Consider the following 16,018-nt stretch of genomic DNA (forward strand, 5'->3'; position numbering starts at 1 on the left):
AGAATAACTTGAAAATCTGAAACAGGACAGAAGGTGAAGAGCCAGCTTCTGGACTCTCACCTTCATTCAATGTTAGACTTACCTGATTTCTTTCAGTGTGTCAGGCCAAAAAGCACTGTGTGTGTGTGTGTGTGTGTGTGTGTGTGTGTGTGTGTGTCTGTGTGTCTGTGCGTGTGTGTGTATCTTCCTGTCCATTAGCAAGTTATCCCCCATCTAGTTTCTTCTGCACACAGCTGCTTCTCTCCTGAGGGAAATACTCTTCCCATTCCTCTGCTGTCTAGTCCAAGCCTCCAGACTCCTCACATTCTTGGATAACAAAATGAGAAGAGAACACTTTCTGACTTATTTTTTTGATTCTTTTTGATTCTCCTTCACGATCCCTGACTTTGCTCTAAACTGCACTTTAAATCACACTCTCCTTTTAATACAACCTGTCTTATTATCCCATAAGCCCTGTCAGAGAACCACGCCAGCCCCTCTTCAACCCTAAATGGTTCTTTAGGCTACACCCCAATCTCCTCTGAGCTGAAACCATCTTTCAGGCTATTTGGGCAAGCTTTAGAAGCAGGCAGGTCTGGTGAAAATTGGGACCCTGACAACATTAGGGGAGCACTGGGCACAGATCTTAAGGGGGGAGATTTCAGAGGATGGGCAAAACAACTGATGTGGGAGGACACTCAGGATAAAAAAGGAGAAAGGCGGTGCTGGGGGCACCAGTGGAATCAATGAAACCCTTGAGTCTTACTTGGGCTAGTGGACAAGACGTAGGTGGAGGCTCGGGGAATTAAGCTATGATATATATATATATATATATATATATGTATACATATATATGTGAAAGATTTATCTAAGAAGGAGAAAGAAACAGAGATAATATATATGTAGAGAGATGTATATAGCTGTATATAAGATCAAATATACTGAATGTACAGAAAGTATTCAGAGAGCTTAGCATGGGTACAGGTATCTTGCTCTGGTTTGGGGGTAGGACTCCCCAGATTCCCAGACTTACAACCAGTGATCCTCATTTCAATAAGGAAGTGAGATACCTGATGAAGGCTTTCAGGTTTGATGATGGGAAAGGGAGGGGTGGAAGCTGCTCTTCAGAAATAAAGAGGCATCCATTGAGGTTTCTGATAAAACCCATGCTGCTGAGAGGACTGGGAAGGGGGAGATAAGAGGAGCGTGAGGACGGGGGACACTCTGTGGAAATCTAGGATGTGCCCTCAGCAGTGTCCCGTCACAGTTTAAAAAAAAAAAATCCCGTTGCCCTCTCTTAAAGTACACTGCATATCCCCCTCCTCCACAAGGGTGGGACAACTGCAGCTCCAGCCCCTGGAAGTGATGGCTTTAAACTGAGAAGCTGAAGACTCAGGCGTGTGGGAGGCACTGAAGGGAAGCCTCAACCCTAGAATCTAAATGCCAGGACTAAAGAGTGGTTGGGCCCAAGATACTCCAAGCCAGAGGCCCAGCTTTCTCCCTGGTGGCCGGCAGCGCAAAGAGAATGCTCTACGCTAGAAGAGCCCCAGGCCTGGCGTCTGGGTACGGGGGAGGGCGTGGTGCTTTAGCTTTGATACTTCTGTATGAAAATGATGAGCAGCTGCCCTAGGGGATGGGGAGAGGCTTCTGAAATCCCTGCTCTGTGCTTTGCCTCCTAACCTGCCCAGTCCCCTACCCCAACCTGTCAGCTAATAGACCATCCAGGGATTTCTCTCTGAGGCCTGAGTGGAGAAAAGAAGCCAGTTATACTATAGCTACAAGCCAGGGACCCTGCCCCCTCCCAAGGCGGCTCCCCTGGTCCTTTTCCCGTGCTAGTTAAACTAGTTTACTTGTAAAATAACACACTACCTTTGCTGTAAAGTTAGCCTGGGCTCCGGGCTCAGTAATGGCCAACTCTACCGAAGCAGAAGTATCTAGGGATGGTTTTTCCACTCGCTGCATTAAAGACTAAACCAGGTCAAATGTACCTAGGAGAAAAGACATGAGAGAGTTTTTTTGGTTTATTTTATTTTTGTCTGTTCAGAACAAGTTACTAAATAAAATGGCTGAATCTCTGTTCTTAAGCCTTTTTTAGAAATCAAAACCAATGCTGTTATGAAGGCCTTAACTCACTGGCCCATCTGTGGGAAAGGAGGGTGGAACTGGGCTGTACTGGAAGAGCTTCTGACCATGTGGCCAGGCCCTTTCTGTTTGCTGCTATCACCCCTCCCCCAACTCCTTTCCCATACCTTCTTTCATTAGCTTTAGGATCCTCTAGCAAATACCTCTTAAACTCAGTTTTTAAAGAATTTTTAAAAAGTTAAGACCTAGAAATCTGAAAATTGGCTCAGCTTAATCCAGGAAAATCAAGGTGCTTGGGAACCCAGGCATCGCGCCTTTCAGCCACTGATGGCGCACCCAACTTCCCTGCCATGCTACCCTGTAGATGTTCCTTATATATCCTCAAGGCTCGATGTGTCTGTTCATTTCATCGTTGGGCATTTCTTGCCCCAATGCTCAAAGAGATGGATTTCTCTTCTATTATCTATCATTAGCCTGAAAAAGGCCTGGCTATCACTATCCAACTCTGAATTGAAGCAACAGACCCCATGGTCACTGACTCTTGTTCCCCAGAAATGGAAGGACAGAAGGAGAAAACTGGATCTCTTATCATCATCAATAAATGCTTATCTGTAACATTTGGGAGACACTAGTTTAGGGATGAGTCATAAGACAAAAGAGATATACAAGATACATGAAATACACAGTCCCATAAAGTGTGAAGAAACTTGCAAACTTTTGAGGAAAACAAGATAAAATAACAAGCAGCACACAGTAGGGCCACACATACCATTAACAACACGTTCTCAAGAGTGAAAGATCTCTGCGGAAAACATTCCACAGGAACAGGCACTAGGCAAGGGATGGTATCAATCTAAGAGGTCTAGTTAGAACACATTTGATGTAAGATTCAAGGAAAATCAACAAATAACTAAGTTCCTATTACATGAAAAGTACCATTCAAGTAACAAAGAAATGGAAGACACAATACATGCCATAGAGGCACGTACAGTCTTTCTGGGCTTTATAGCTATTCCTTCTGGGGAACTCTCCCTACTACTTGTCAGCCCCCAACCTGGCTAACTCTTACTACACCCACCTTAGACCGCAACCCCTTTTAAAAGCTACGCCTGCTTCATGTACACCTCTTTTATTACACTTGTCACAGCTACAGTTTTACATTACTTGTGAATTTATTTGACTAAAGTCTCTCTTGCTCACTAGACTTTAAGTGCCAGGTGACTTTAACTGGGATTCATGTCAGTGTTTGGTCACCAGTACAGCTGGGCCCTCAGCACAGCACCTGCATATATGATGCTCAGTCAGTGTAGAAGGGAAGAAAGGAGGGCAGTGGAGCTGGTACACGTGTTAAAATAACCATTAAAGATTTAGATAATGTATTTCGTAAGGCATAATTAACTGTTAAAAAAAAACAGAACAGATGATAAACACTGCTGTTTTGGGGGAGAGATCATTTCTACTAATTCAGGCCTAGGAAGAATTTACAGAGGAGTTAAGGTTTGAGCCTAGCGTTGAAAGACAAATACTATATAAGTATGTGAAGAGAAGTAGGATCCTTTGTAGGTGGGACAGCATGAACACAAACATCATAGAAATAAAGCAAAAGGCATATTTAAAGGATGGTTAATAAACCTAGACTAGAGGGCTTTCTAGGCAGGTAGGTTGAAAAGGCAGGGTGATGGAGGGATTAAATGTCAGGCTACATAGTTTATAATTTTTTTTTCTACAGGCTTTGGAGCAATTGAAGATGTTTGAGAAAGGAAACTAACTAAAGTACAATTTATGAATATCAATCTGGCAGTAGAATTGAGAGACAGGAGACACTAAACCAGTTAAGACTTGCAAAAGCTTGGGGGAAAGGTAACTGTCGTGGATCCTAGTAGAGTACAGGGGTCAATGCTATTATCAACTTGAGTTGTTGAAGTCTGGACTAAGGTGCAGGATGCTGAGCAAAAAAAGAATTAGGGACAGATTCTAAAGAAATTATAAAGCAGGCAATATAAGCAAGAGCCAAGGGGGGAGAAAAGGTGATTGGATTAATCAGGGTTCCAATAGGAAGCAGATGATACACTCAAAGGGCTAACTGGACATTTTAATGAAAGGATTACTTACAAAGGTGTGGGCAGGGTCAATAAACCAACAAGGGATGGTGAAGCACCCAGGGACTTGCAACAGTAGGAAGCCTTTACCAGTCTCAAACCTGAAGGGATCGTCATTGAAACCTGGTAAGAGCTGTAGCCAAGGGACAGGGCTATAGCTTCAGCAGGAGCTGCAGTCTTAGGTAGAGAAACTCGGCCCCTGCCAAAGATCTGCCAGTGCCTGCCACTGGTCTATTAGAAAATGAGAAGCCAGAGAGCAAGGGAGACTGTGTGATGCTGCACAGAATAGGGCAGAAAAGATGGACAGTGGGTCTAAAATGATAATGAGAGCGTATACACCAGGCCAAGGTCCTGGCTAAGGCTGCTAGGGACGGGCTAGGCATGTGTGTCCTTTCCATAGTCACTGGCTCTCGAAGAATGGAAGCCTAGAGGCAGACAGCAAAGGAGAATTAGGAAGGACTGTTAAGTAATAATTCAGTTGAGCCTTTGAAAAGATGTAGCTCCTTCAGGGAGAAGATGGAACCTCTAAGCCCAATGCAAAAAGCTCAATATGGGGTCTTTAGACCCTGTGATACTTCTATCTTGCCCAGAAAAGGCAACAAAACTTGGCCTTCCCTGTCCAATTTATTTTACTAGACTCGTCTCTTCTTCAGTCCCACAAACACCTTCTACATCTCATTTTGATCCCAGCTTAGTTGTTTTTGATTCATTGTTTACTGCTTCCTTATCTGCCCAAATCTGGTGCCTCTCACCTGTTTATTAGGTAAGTTCTATAGGGACAAATTGGCTGAGCCCTTTCTGCCATATTAACTAGAACAACCCAGCCAGAGGAAGGAACCCTTACTTAGTTAATCGTCAGACATCTACCTCCCATATCCTCTAACTTCTGGGACTAACCCTCACTTATCTATCACCGGCAGAGGAAGAGAATAAACCAGAGATAGAATCACAGAGAGAGAATATCAGAAAGGTTCAAACAAGAGATAAGTGAGAGGAGGCAGAGAGGGAAATTAGACTTCTTCATCAGCATTTTATTTGTAGGTTAGCTAGAGTAGTTAAGAATACTCTGAGCCGAACAGACCTGCTTGTGAGTTCCAGCCCTGCCACTACTACACTAGGACAAGGTGACTTAGGAAAATTACTTAATCTCCATAAGCTTTGATTTCTTCATTTGTGAAGGTGGAAATAGCTACCTTACATGGTAAGTATTTAGCACAATGCCTGACACACTGAAAATAAGTTCTCAACAAAGCTGGTGATTAGAAATTATCATCATTATTATTTGAATGCTGTCATGCTGTCATTGCATATATGGCTCTTGCACTGCAAAAAAACTGATTAAAAGTAATCATCAGTATAAGGGATATAATTATACGAAGGCACATACAAAGCCAAAGAGATATCAGAATATGAATATGGAGGGGAGAGGGTATAGCTCAAGTGGTAGAGCACACACTTAGCCTGCATGAGGCCCTGGGTTCAGTTCCCAGCACCACCTTCAAAAATAAATAAACCTAATTATCCCCCCTACCCCTGCCAAAATAAAACAGTTAAATAATATTATAATAAATAAAACATTAAAAAAGAAAATGAATATGGAATGTGTGAGAGTAACATGGTTCATCCGAAGGATAAATATAAATTGTATGATGGATGAATGGAGGGTTGTCCTGGGAACTGCATGTTCAGACTGAATGGAGTCATCTACTCTCCTTATGCTAGTCTAGAAGACTTCCCTTAGGAAGCAGGATGAATCAAGCAAGTCAGGATTTACTGAACATTTACCATGTGCCTAAGACAATAATAAATTATGAGTAATTGAAAAAAAATAAAGGTAAGATATAAGACTTAATCTCAAAAACCCTACAATCTCATTGAGAGAATTATACATACAATCTAAAACAAACGATCAAATTCTGCAACAAAGACTGTAAGTGCAGTAAGTGTCCACAGAAGGGAAAGACCTAATGGGTCAGGGTCCTTGGGGAGAAAGTCATGAAGCAGGGTTGGAGTGGGATGGGTGAAGGGGAGCAGAACTTGAGACAGATAAAGATCTCTGAAAGAGAAAAGGGAATTGGGAATTGGGAACACCCCAAAGATGCCACTCCAGAGGAATTCTGGTAAGAAGAACCTCGGACATCAACTCAATTTTACTGAATGCCTGCTATATGTCTGGTAGTGTGTTACATGCTGAGGTACAGAAAAGAACAAGATAATCTCTGTTCTCAAAGAACTCAAACTGTCCTGATGGAAAACTAGGAAAATGAAACAAGCAAAAAAAAAAAATCAGTTATTACTGACAAATGCTATAATACAAGGATGATCACTCCAAAAGGGAGTTTTGGAGCAGTGGGATGGCAGGCACTGGGCAGAACTCTATACAGAGGGGCAGGCGTCTGTGTGAGTGATTTTCTAGAGCTTAGAGTCCCTGTGCCAACGTCGTCTACTCTCAGCGGAGCAGAACGGCATCTAAATCACAGTGCATGATGAAAAAGTGAGCTGAGAGCCAGGATACGCTTATAGGAGTTAACACTTGAGCCAAGGCCTGAAGGGTTAAGTTGTGACTGGGGAGGGGAAGGCAACGTTGACAGAAGGAATAGCAAATACAACGGCATTGAGGCAGGAGGGTATGACAGTTTAGTAACTCTATGCAGCTTCCTTTTTTCCCTTCCTATCTTTCTTTTCCACCAAGGTTCCCGGATAAAATACAGGCTGCCCAGTTAAATTAAAATTTAGATAAACAACTAATTTCAAAATATAAGTGTGTCCTAAATATTGCATACACCCTCGGCCTCCTTCAGTTCATCCTAGCCCGATCCCGGGGCCCACAAACCCCCCGGGATTTCCCACGAGCTGTTGAGGTAAAGCATGAGAAACCCATCACAGGTTTATTTTGCCTTCCCTCCTATTTTTTTTCACCCTCGGGTCTCCGGTCCAGGCCTGAGGGATATAGCTCGAAGCTCGCTCCGCTTCAGGGGTAGGTCTCCATCAGAGTTCGGATTGGGTAGGGGTCACTCACATATTAACAGTCGACGGACTCCGTACATATACCACCCAGAGCCTCCCATCCCGGCAAGCGGAAGTCGCCTCCCCCAAGGGCCAGGAGTCCCGCCCCGCCGGAGGAGGGCGGAAGCGAGACAGCCAATCCAGAGGAAGATAATTCTTCGGCCAGGGCGACCGGAAGCAGGAAGGGGGCGGGCCTTCATACCGGAAGTGCTCGTCCGGCAGTTGTTTCGGTTGGCATCCTAGCTGGCAGGAGATGTGCCGGCCACCTGCGAGGAACCGGAGCGAAGGTTAGACATTCGAAAGCAGTTTAAAGCTGGGGCCGAGGCTGTCGTGCAGTCAGATCATGGGCCCAAGCAAGCTCTGGGGAGAATGGTTCCTCAACCAGCGGGTGTCCCCCGCCAGGGTATTTGGTGTGGCCTTCCTTGTCCGAGTCGCCCTGGTTTTCTATGGGGTGTTCCAGGACCGGACCCTGCTCGTGAGGTATACAGACATCGACTACCAGGTCTTCACGGACGCCGCGCGTTTCGTCACGGAAGGACGCTCCCCTTATCTGAGGGCGACGTACCGTTACACTCCGCTGCTGGCTTGGCTCCTCACTCCCAACATCTACCTCAGTGAACTCTTCGGAAAGTTTCTCTTCATCAGCTTCGACCTCCTCACCGCTTTCCTCTTATACCGCCTGCTGCTTCTTAAAGGGCTGGGACGCCGCCAGGCTTGCGGTTACTGTGTCTTTTGGCTTCTTAACCCCCTACCTATGGCGGTGTCCAGCCGAGGGAATGCGGACTCGATCGTCGCCTCCCTGGTGCTTATGGCCTTGTACCTAATAGAAAAAAGACTCGTCGCGTGTGCTGCTGTATTCTATGGTTTCGCAGTGCATTTGAAGATGTATCCGGTGACCTGTATCCTTCCCATAGCTCTCCACTTGCTTCCGGAACGCAACAATGACGAAAGCCTCCGTCAATCCTGGTATTCTTCACAGGCGCGTTTGTACGAATTCCTAAAGAGGTTGTGCAGCCGGGCTGTGCTGCTCTTCGTAGCAGTCGCTGGACTCACGTTTTTTGCCCTGAGCTTCGGTTTTTACTACAAATATGGTTGGGAGTTCTTGGAGCACACCTACCTTTATCACCTGACCAGGCGGGATATCCGTCACAACTTCTCTCCGTACTTCTACATGCTTTATTTGACTGCAGAGAGCAAGTGGAGTTTTTCCCTGGGAATCGCTGCATTCCTACCACAGCTCATCTTGCTTTCAGCCGTGTCTTTTGCTTATTACAGAGACCTCGTCTTTTGTTGTTTTCTTCATACTTCCATTTTTGTGACTTTTAACAAAGTCTGCACCTCCCAGTACTTTCTTTGGTACCTCTGCCTCCTGCCCCTCGTGATGCCACTAGTGAAAATGCCTTGGAAGAGGGCTGTGGTTCTCCTGCTGTTATGGTTCATAGGGCAGGCCTTATGGCTGGCTCCTGCTTATGTTCTTGAGTTTCAGGGAAAGAACACCTTTGTATTTATCTGGTTAGCTAGTTTGCTATTCCTCCTTATCAACTGTTCCATCATAATTCAAATTATTTCCCATTACAAGGAGGAACCCCTGACAGAGAGAACCAAATATGACTGATACACACTGGTTCTTTTGCAACCTCCATCTATTACACTCTGATTGTTCTGAATGGACCAGAGAGAGCTTTGGGGGAAAAAAAATTGAACATCCTAAGTACTCCAGTGAAAGTTCAGTTTTGGAGCATAAAACCCTATTCCAACAAATTTAAATGAATGTTTGCCTTATATATAAAAGGGACTCAATAATTGAGGTCCACCCTTTAGGAAATCTGAGGACTCACTTATCTGGGATGTGATAGGAAATGAAGGTTACTTGTTTGAAAATGGAAAGCCTGAGGAAACTAGCAGATGCTAAAAGGCTTTTGTAGAAAAACAGAGGAATATACTCAAGAGAGAAAGTCTAAGCCAGTATTTGCTCCAGTTATACTATGGTACTGCCCAACACTGTCGTATCTTTTAACCCCCACTTTTTCTTTCTAAAGCTTTCCTGATAACTGTGAAAACTCATAAAATATTCCTAAAGTACAACTTTTAGATATAAAGTGTTAAATAATAAAACTGTGCTTAGGTTAGGAAAGTTAATTCTGTTTTAAAAGTAGGGGCTTAGAAGATAAATAATTCAAAGAATTTAAATTGTAGTCATATTCCATGTATTTGTTTTATAACTTAGGTTTTCAGCACTTAACCTCAGTGGTGTTAGGCTACTATTTGGTTTTATTCAAAAATTAAATTTAAATTCATCCATCTTTAAACCCTTTAACATATTTAAAAATAGCATCTTGCTTTTGATGTCTGAGATCACAGATTATTAGGACATTTTAGTACTCTCATACCCCTTTGTTTTTAATTTTCTGATTGCTAAAAATTTTTTTGTCTAGAGTTTAAGTGTTATCAGTGTTGTAAAAATGAATATTAGTAGATTTTAGGTGATAAAAAATTAAATAGTTACCTAAGGCATTTCCCAGCCTAAAAATACCCTACTTATGAAAATTCCACGATGGAAATGGAGGCCTGCATGGGAAGCTCCTTGAAAGCATAAGAGGCATCCTACTAGCCATTAGTCTTTCAGGCCTGGAAGTTAGGGAGAGCTTGTGGGAATGAGGCTTTGGTGGACAGATCCATTTACCTTATTACTAAAGTATTTCTAGGAAAAAATGCTTTCTGAGTTTCAAACAAGCAACCTAAAAAAAAAATTTTTTTTAAACATAGCCCATCTAGATTGGGGACTCCCTAACACTCAAATGCAGTAGCAATAGATGAGTTTGATTTTATGATTTTGACTTTAAAAGGTAAGTAATTTAACAACAATGTTCTTTCATAGTAAAAAAAAAAAAATGCTCCAGAGAAGTAGTATATTTCATGCTCATTCAGGCCTGAAAAAGCCTCTGAGAGTAAGATGTCTGTAGGCTGATCCTAATTAAGAATGCTGTTACTGGCAGCACTTCTTAGATGAATACCTTTTAGGACCTGCCTTTAGAAAGAAGCGAAGAATGGGTGGCTTTGTGTGGGTTGCTACTTGGGTGAAAATAACAGAAACAATTGTTGAGGACAGTGACCTTTCTTATAACATCTAGCCTCATATCACACATTAGGTATAAGCTATTTTGAGGGCACTTTGTATATGACTGTTCACTGGTGGCCTTCCAGCCATGGCATTCTTACCCTTTTTTTTTTTTTCATTCTTTAATAATAATAATTAAAAATCTTTTTCTGGTAGAACTGATGGGGAAGGGGGTGGGAAACAAATAGAATTCCAACACCCCAATATAATTGTCTTTTTTGTATTCCTGACTAATTTTTTAATAGTCATAAATGTATTTACTTATTCATTTCCCTTTTTTTTAACTTTAACATTCTTTGTTGTGCTTTAATCTTCCTACTTACATTGAAATTGCTGAATGATATTCCGTGACATGGATGTTCACATTAGAAATGAGTCATTCTTCCACTTTTAGACCTTTAAGATTGCTTCTAGCTTCTAATATTCTAAATAAGACTAAACACTTTCCATGTTTTAGATTATTCCTTTAACGTTCTTAGAAATCAGTGGGATTCTCTTGGGATCTTTAGAGGGAACCTGCCTTGCAAGAAATTCTCTATCAAAGGACTGAAAGGTGTTTTTTAAAAGATGCAGAGTATTTTGCCTCATATGCTGCAATACATTTAGTAAATTAACTGATGAAATTATTTTATTTGGTTTTGAGGTTTCTTTTTAATTTATTTTTGTTTTCTGGTTTTGTAAAATCTTTTTAGCTTTCTTTTTACTTACAGTCCTTTGGTTTCTTTATTAATCCTTTAGTAACACTTTAAAATTATATAGCATTTTGGCTTATTTCCTATATGATTCTTTTTGTTCTTGTGCCCCCCCTTAAGATCAGTATACCCATTTACATTACTTATTAGCGTATGAAGGATGGTTCTCAAGATGGTCTGTGTTCTAAACAGAGAGACTGCATAACTTACTTTCTTCTGTAGTTGCCTTAATGCCTTCAAAATGTGGTCCCCAAATATCCCTAGATAAATCCCTTTAAGTTCATTGGAAAGGCTATTACTCCCTCCTGCCCCCCACAGCAAAGAATATCTTTTTTAAAACCATGTATTTCCTTTACTGACTTCTCACCATCTGGCTGAATGACTCTGTAAGTGACATCACATTGTTTCAAAAATTTGGTAGAACTTGTCTTTTAGTTAGTTGACTTGTGGCCGAATATACTATTATTTCTCCAGCTGTTTTCTGTTCTACCACCCCACCTCAACCATCTGTGTAGTGAATGGAAAAGGAAAAGATGGAAAATTTCGTATGGGACAGTCCCTACCTAAATGCAACCTCTTTTTTCCCCCCAGTGCTTTATTATGAGCAGTTTTAAACATTATCTATATGCCTACCATCTGAGTTCAACAATCAACATTTTCTGTGTTTGCATTATTTATATAATTTTAATTTATTTACATATATAATTTCCCTAAACCATGCAAAGTTGTAAACGTCATTGAACTTCACCACTGAATACATCAGTGTGCATCTCCTAAAAATGATCTTTTCTTACAAAACTATAATGTTATCTAATATAATTTAACATCCTGTCCATTTTCAAATTTCTCCAGTTATTTTGTGTTTATTTTTAAAGAACAGACTTTCTTGGATCTCAAAGATACCCTGAAAGAAAGAGATGACAAATAATCCATAATTGAAAAGTTTGAATCTTTCCCTGGTTTCTGAAACAAAGTGAGAACTAAAGGGATTTACCTTCCATCAAAGTTGAACAAACAATTCTTTTGTGCAAATCTTTCTGTCTCCTAAGAAAACACAGGGTAAGAAGTTTTCCAAATAAAAGATTACACATTGTTGGATTCTTAATATCTACCCCTGTCCCCCAACAACAAATGATGAGCTGATTTTATATCTTGATGATGGTAAGTTCTGGCTTTTCTTGATAACATGACTTGGGGTGCTCACTCCGCCATATATGGTTTCATTTAATTTTCACAGCAGTTGGTATTTGTACTTCCATTTTATAGGTGAACAAAGAGGCTCAAAGATTAAATGACTTACGTAAGTTTCAGGGCTAGAATTTGAAGTGAATTTTGCCTGACTAAATGTCGTACTCTTTCTGTTATATTATGTTTTGGGTTTTTCCAGAGTGCCCAGATGCAGCAGATGAAGATTGCCGCAAAATAAGTGGAACTTAACACTAACTCTGACAGATGTCTTGCCAATCAGCTTGTCCTTAATCTTTTAGGTACTGGCTTGTGGGACAGTTCTTTTACGTGCAAAAGTTGTGCGAAAACTTCTGTCATTCTCCAACTTTTCTTTTTTATAATTCCAGACCTTAAATCATCCCCTCCCACATCCAAACCTCCTCACCAAATTGTATAATTCGTTACTAGTGACTTCATAATGCCCTTTCCCTCCATAGCTGGTCTAAGAGGTTTATTTGCTGAACCACACGTTAGCCCAGCTGTTTGTAAATCAAGCTATGGAAATTACGTGACCGTGATTTCCAGAGAGTAAGTGATGATTGTTAAATTTCTCTTGCTCTGCAGTGTACACGCTGCAGTGTGCACTCATGCAGTTAAAATTCATGTCCTAGACTGACAGTATATGACAGATTCATATGGTGTAGGTTCAAATGCCAGTGTGTAACCTTGGGCAAAATTATTTTATCTGGATAAATTAGTTTCCCATCGGTGAAATGGGAATGATAATATGATCCTCATAGAACTGTTCATAAGAATTAAATGAGTTGATATGCCTGACTTGCTTATGCTGGCCCAGAACAAGCCATTCCCATTACCTTCCCATCAGTTTACGCCTTTAAAGAAGGAGCTCCTTTTGGAGTCTAGACTTAAGCCTTTCCCACCCTACAGTAAAAGAACCTGAATTTGTACTAAATAATTGGTTTTTTTTAATAATTTTTATTTTTTATGGAAGTGTAGTTGATTTACAGTGTTATTTTCATGTGTACAGCAAAGTGATTCAGCAACACATACATACATATATATGTATTTTTTCTGATTCTTTCCCATTACAGCTCATTACAAGATATTGAACACTGTGCTGTACAGTAGGTCCTTGTTCCTTATGTATTTTATATATAGTAATGTGTATCATTAATCCCAAACTCCTAATCTATCCCCCCCATAATTGTTTTAACTACCTGTTAATATTAAACTTTACTCCTTCTAATTTTGATCTGGTTCTCTGAAAAGATAGTAGTTATGTGTGAAAATGTATGCACACATTTCTCAGATGTCTGGTTCTGGCTGAACAGTTTTGTATTGGTGTGTTCCTGTCATATACTGGCTGACTCTTCGCAGTGGAGGTTTGGCTCTTGCCCCTAAGTTACACAGTGCTTCTTTTCTCCATTGTGCTGAGGGGTCATTCAAGGGTTGGTTCTCTGTTGATAGAAGCACATGTCCTCTGCCTAGATCAGAATCATCAGAATAGCACAAGCATTTATTCAGCGCTGTTCCATGAGAACCATTCATTTAGTCAAAATAAGCATTCATATTCATTACCCTGAACAAAAAACCAGACTAAATGGGAATATTTCTAGCTGCTTAGACACTTTGCTAATTGTTATGTCTGCTATATAAAATGAAATGACACTTATAGTGACTATTTAAAGATAATTTGGAGCGTGAATATATGAAGCACAGTGATTTCACAAAGGGAATTTTAAATTTTTTTTTGCTCTCCATTTTTTTGAATATTATAAATTATAATAAAAGACATTTAAAACTTAAAAAAGGAAAATAACCCAATTAAAATGCCAAACATTTCCAACAGACAATTCAAGAAAGAAGATACACAGATTTTTGCTCTCCATTCTTTTGGCAATTATTTATAGATCCAAACCTATGCCGAATCCCATAATAGATGAGTAAGACAGGGTCCATGCACTTGAAGAGTTAACAGTACAGACAGAAACGTACCCTATTAATAAAATGCTATGTGAGATCCCATTAAGTTCCACAGCAATTCTGTGATTTGTAAAATGGGGCATTGGAAGATAGTACTATTCCTATTTTACAGATAAGAAGATTGAGGCTCAGCAGCAATTGACTTTCTAAGGCCAAACAGCTTGTTAATGAAAAGAGTAGGTCTTCTGCTTCTAATTCTATATTTTGCAAGCCTGTCTTAAATCCATACGATGACAGGGGATTACAGTGAAAGACTTCATTTACTTGTCAAATGTCATGCATTCAGCAAAAGGCCCCAAGTATCTTCTATGTGCCAGACATTGTTCTAGGCTTTGTGGATGCAGTTCCAAGTGAGGCAAAAACTCTATCTTCACGGAGCTTACATTTTCATGGGAGGCAAAGGATAAACAAATACATGATTGTAAGGACTGTCGTAAAGAAAAATAAGGCACGTTAAGGACGTGGAGAGTGCTGGCAGTGAGGAGAGGAGCGAATGCTGTTGTAGATGAAGTGGTTAGAGAAGGCATCCTGCGGTGGCATTTGAACAGAGACCTGAAGGAAGTGAAGGCATGACATTCGTGCAACTCTCTGGGGAAGAGCATACCTTGCTGAGTGAAAAGCAGTGCAAAGGCCCTGAGGTAGGAATGAGCTCGGCATATTTAAAGATCAGCAGGAAGGGGCATATAATTAATCAGAGTGATCCAGGAGCAGCCAGAATCTAATTCACAGTATTCAGCAGAACATGAATGCTAGTTGAAAAATTCAGTTAACATTACTATTGTGATTGGCCAGCCTATAATAAAATATCTTTGAGCTCAACCTGTTTTTCCTGACTTTTGAGCACATGTTAATTTGTAAGAAAGATGAAATACATACAACTTATATTTGAGCAGTGCTACAAGGCACTTTCACACATTATTTTGAGACATGAGAATTGTTTTAAATCCCACTTTCAGAGATGATGAGGATCCTAAGGGTCAGAATATATGCATTCTGTCCAAGGTCAGAGTTACAATGGGAGACAGGACCAGAACCCATATCTGGAGCCAAATTTACTACTCCTTTCTCTGTAGTAGCCTTGTCATTTAGATATGGACCCTAGAAGGTAAGAAGTTCAGGAAAAATTTGTCCAACAGTTCATTCTTTCATTAAGTATATATTTCCTAAGGACTTACTTTGTTCCAAGAACTCGGCTAGGCTGGGGGTATGAGGATGGTTACGACAGTGGTCCTTGCTTTGAGGAACTCACGGTGTCTAACAGAGGGCACAGATAGAAAGGTGATTACAGTTCAGTGTGACACGGGCTAGAGCAAAATACATACAAAGTAGTTGGGAGCACTTCACTAATCCATCGATTGGACAAAGCTAGTTAAACTAATTAAACAAGGAAGTCATTAAACCAAGGTGGTTCTAATACCTTAGCAGCCTGCATAGCCAAAACCTAAACCTGTAAATGCCTCAATGGCTAAGACACCGAAACCTAAGGTCAGCCAGACACAAACAACCAAGTAGGCTTTTCCTAATAATGCAACAGCTTGAGACATAGCTAATCAAAAAATTTCCTTACTTTGCTTCCATCTCTTCCTTATAAAAGTCTCTCCCTCAGCTCCTGTCAGTAGAGCGTTCCTAACCACTTCTGGTTTGATGCTGCCCAATTCCGATCAGTTTTTACTGAAATAAACTTAAAATTGTTAATATGCCTCAATTTATCATTTAACACTAGGTACTGAGATACTTGTTACCTTACCTGTGTTCCTTTAATACTGGGTAAATATTGGGAGCTTTCTTGGAAACTTCCTTGCTTAAATCACTCGGTGATTAGTTGTACTTTTGATCATCCTTAACATAGCTCACGAGACCTTTTACGATGG

At 40.8% G+C, this 16,018-nt stretch overlaps 2 protein-coding genes across 7 annotated transcripts in view; one reads left to right on the top strand and one right to left on the bottom strand.

The window, feature by feature from the left end:
* The window catches only part of KCNJ9 (potassium inwardly rectifying channel subfamily J member 9), a 51,383-nt gene extending 43,528 nt beyond the window's left edge, over positions 1 to 7,855 (bottom strand). For 2 of the 6 annotated variants that reach the window (XM_072946284.1, XM_031689172.2), the window contains exons 1-2: positions 7,180 to 7,351; positions 1,849 to 1,967 (exon numbers count right to left, since the gene is read on the bottom strand). In XM_072946284.1, the coding sequence (XP_072802385.1) occupies positions 1,849 to 1,941 (93 nt within the window). In that variant the 5' untranslated portion in view covers positions 1,942 to 1,967; positions 7,180 to 7,351. The other 4 variants (XM_072946285.1, XM_072946286.1, XM_072946287.1 and 1 more) reach the window with 4 other exon arrangements.
* PIGM (phosphatidylinositol glycan anchor biosynthesis class M) lies at positions 7,360 to 10,915 on the top strand. Its single transcript, XM_006215639.4, has one exon. It carries the CDS (start codon positions 7,510 to 7,512, stop codon positions 8,779 to 8,781), a length of 1,272 nt encoding a protein of 423 aa, XP_006215701.2. The 5' UTR covers positions 7,360 to 7,509; the 3' UTR covers positions 8,782 to 10,915.
* The last annotated feature ends 5,103 nt before the right edge of the window (positions 10,916 to 16,018 follow it).

Source organism: Vicugna pacos, chromosome 21, assembly GCF_048564905.1.
Source record: "Vicugna pacos chromosome 21, VicPac4, whole genome shotgun sequence".
Lineage (NCBI taxonomy): Eukaryota > Metazoa > Chordata > Mammalia > Artiodactyla > Camelidae > Vicugna > Vicugna pacos.

Bases quoted from the DNA above. Each gene is read 5' to 3' on its own strand.
- PIGM (XM_006215639.4), top strand. From the start codon at position 7,510: ATGGGCCCAAGCAAGCTCTGGGGAGAATGGTTCCTCAACCAGCGGGTG.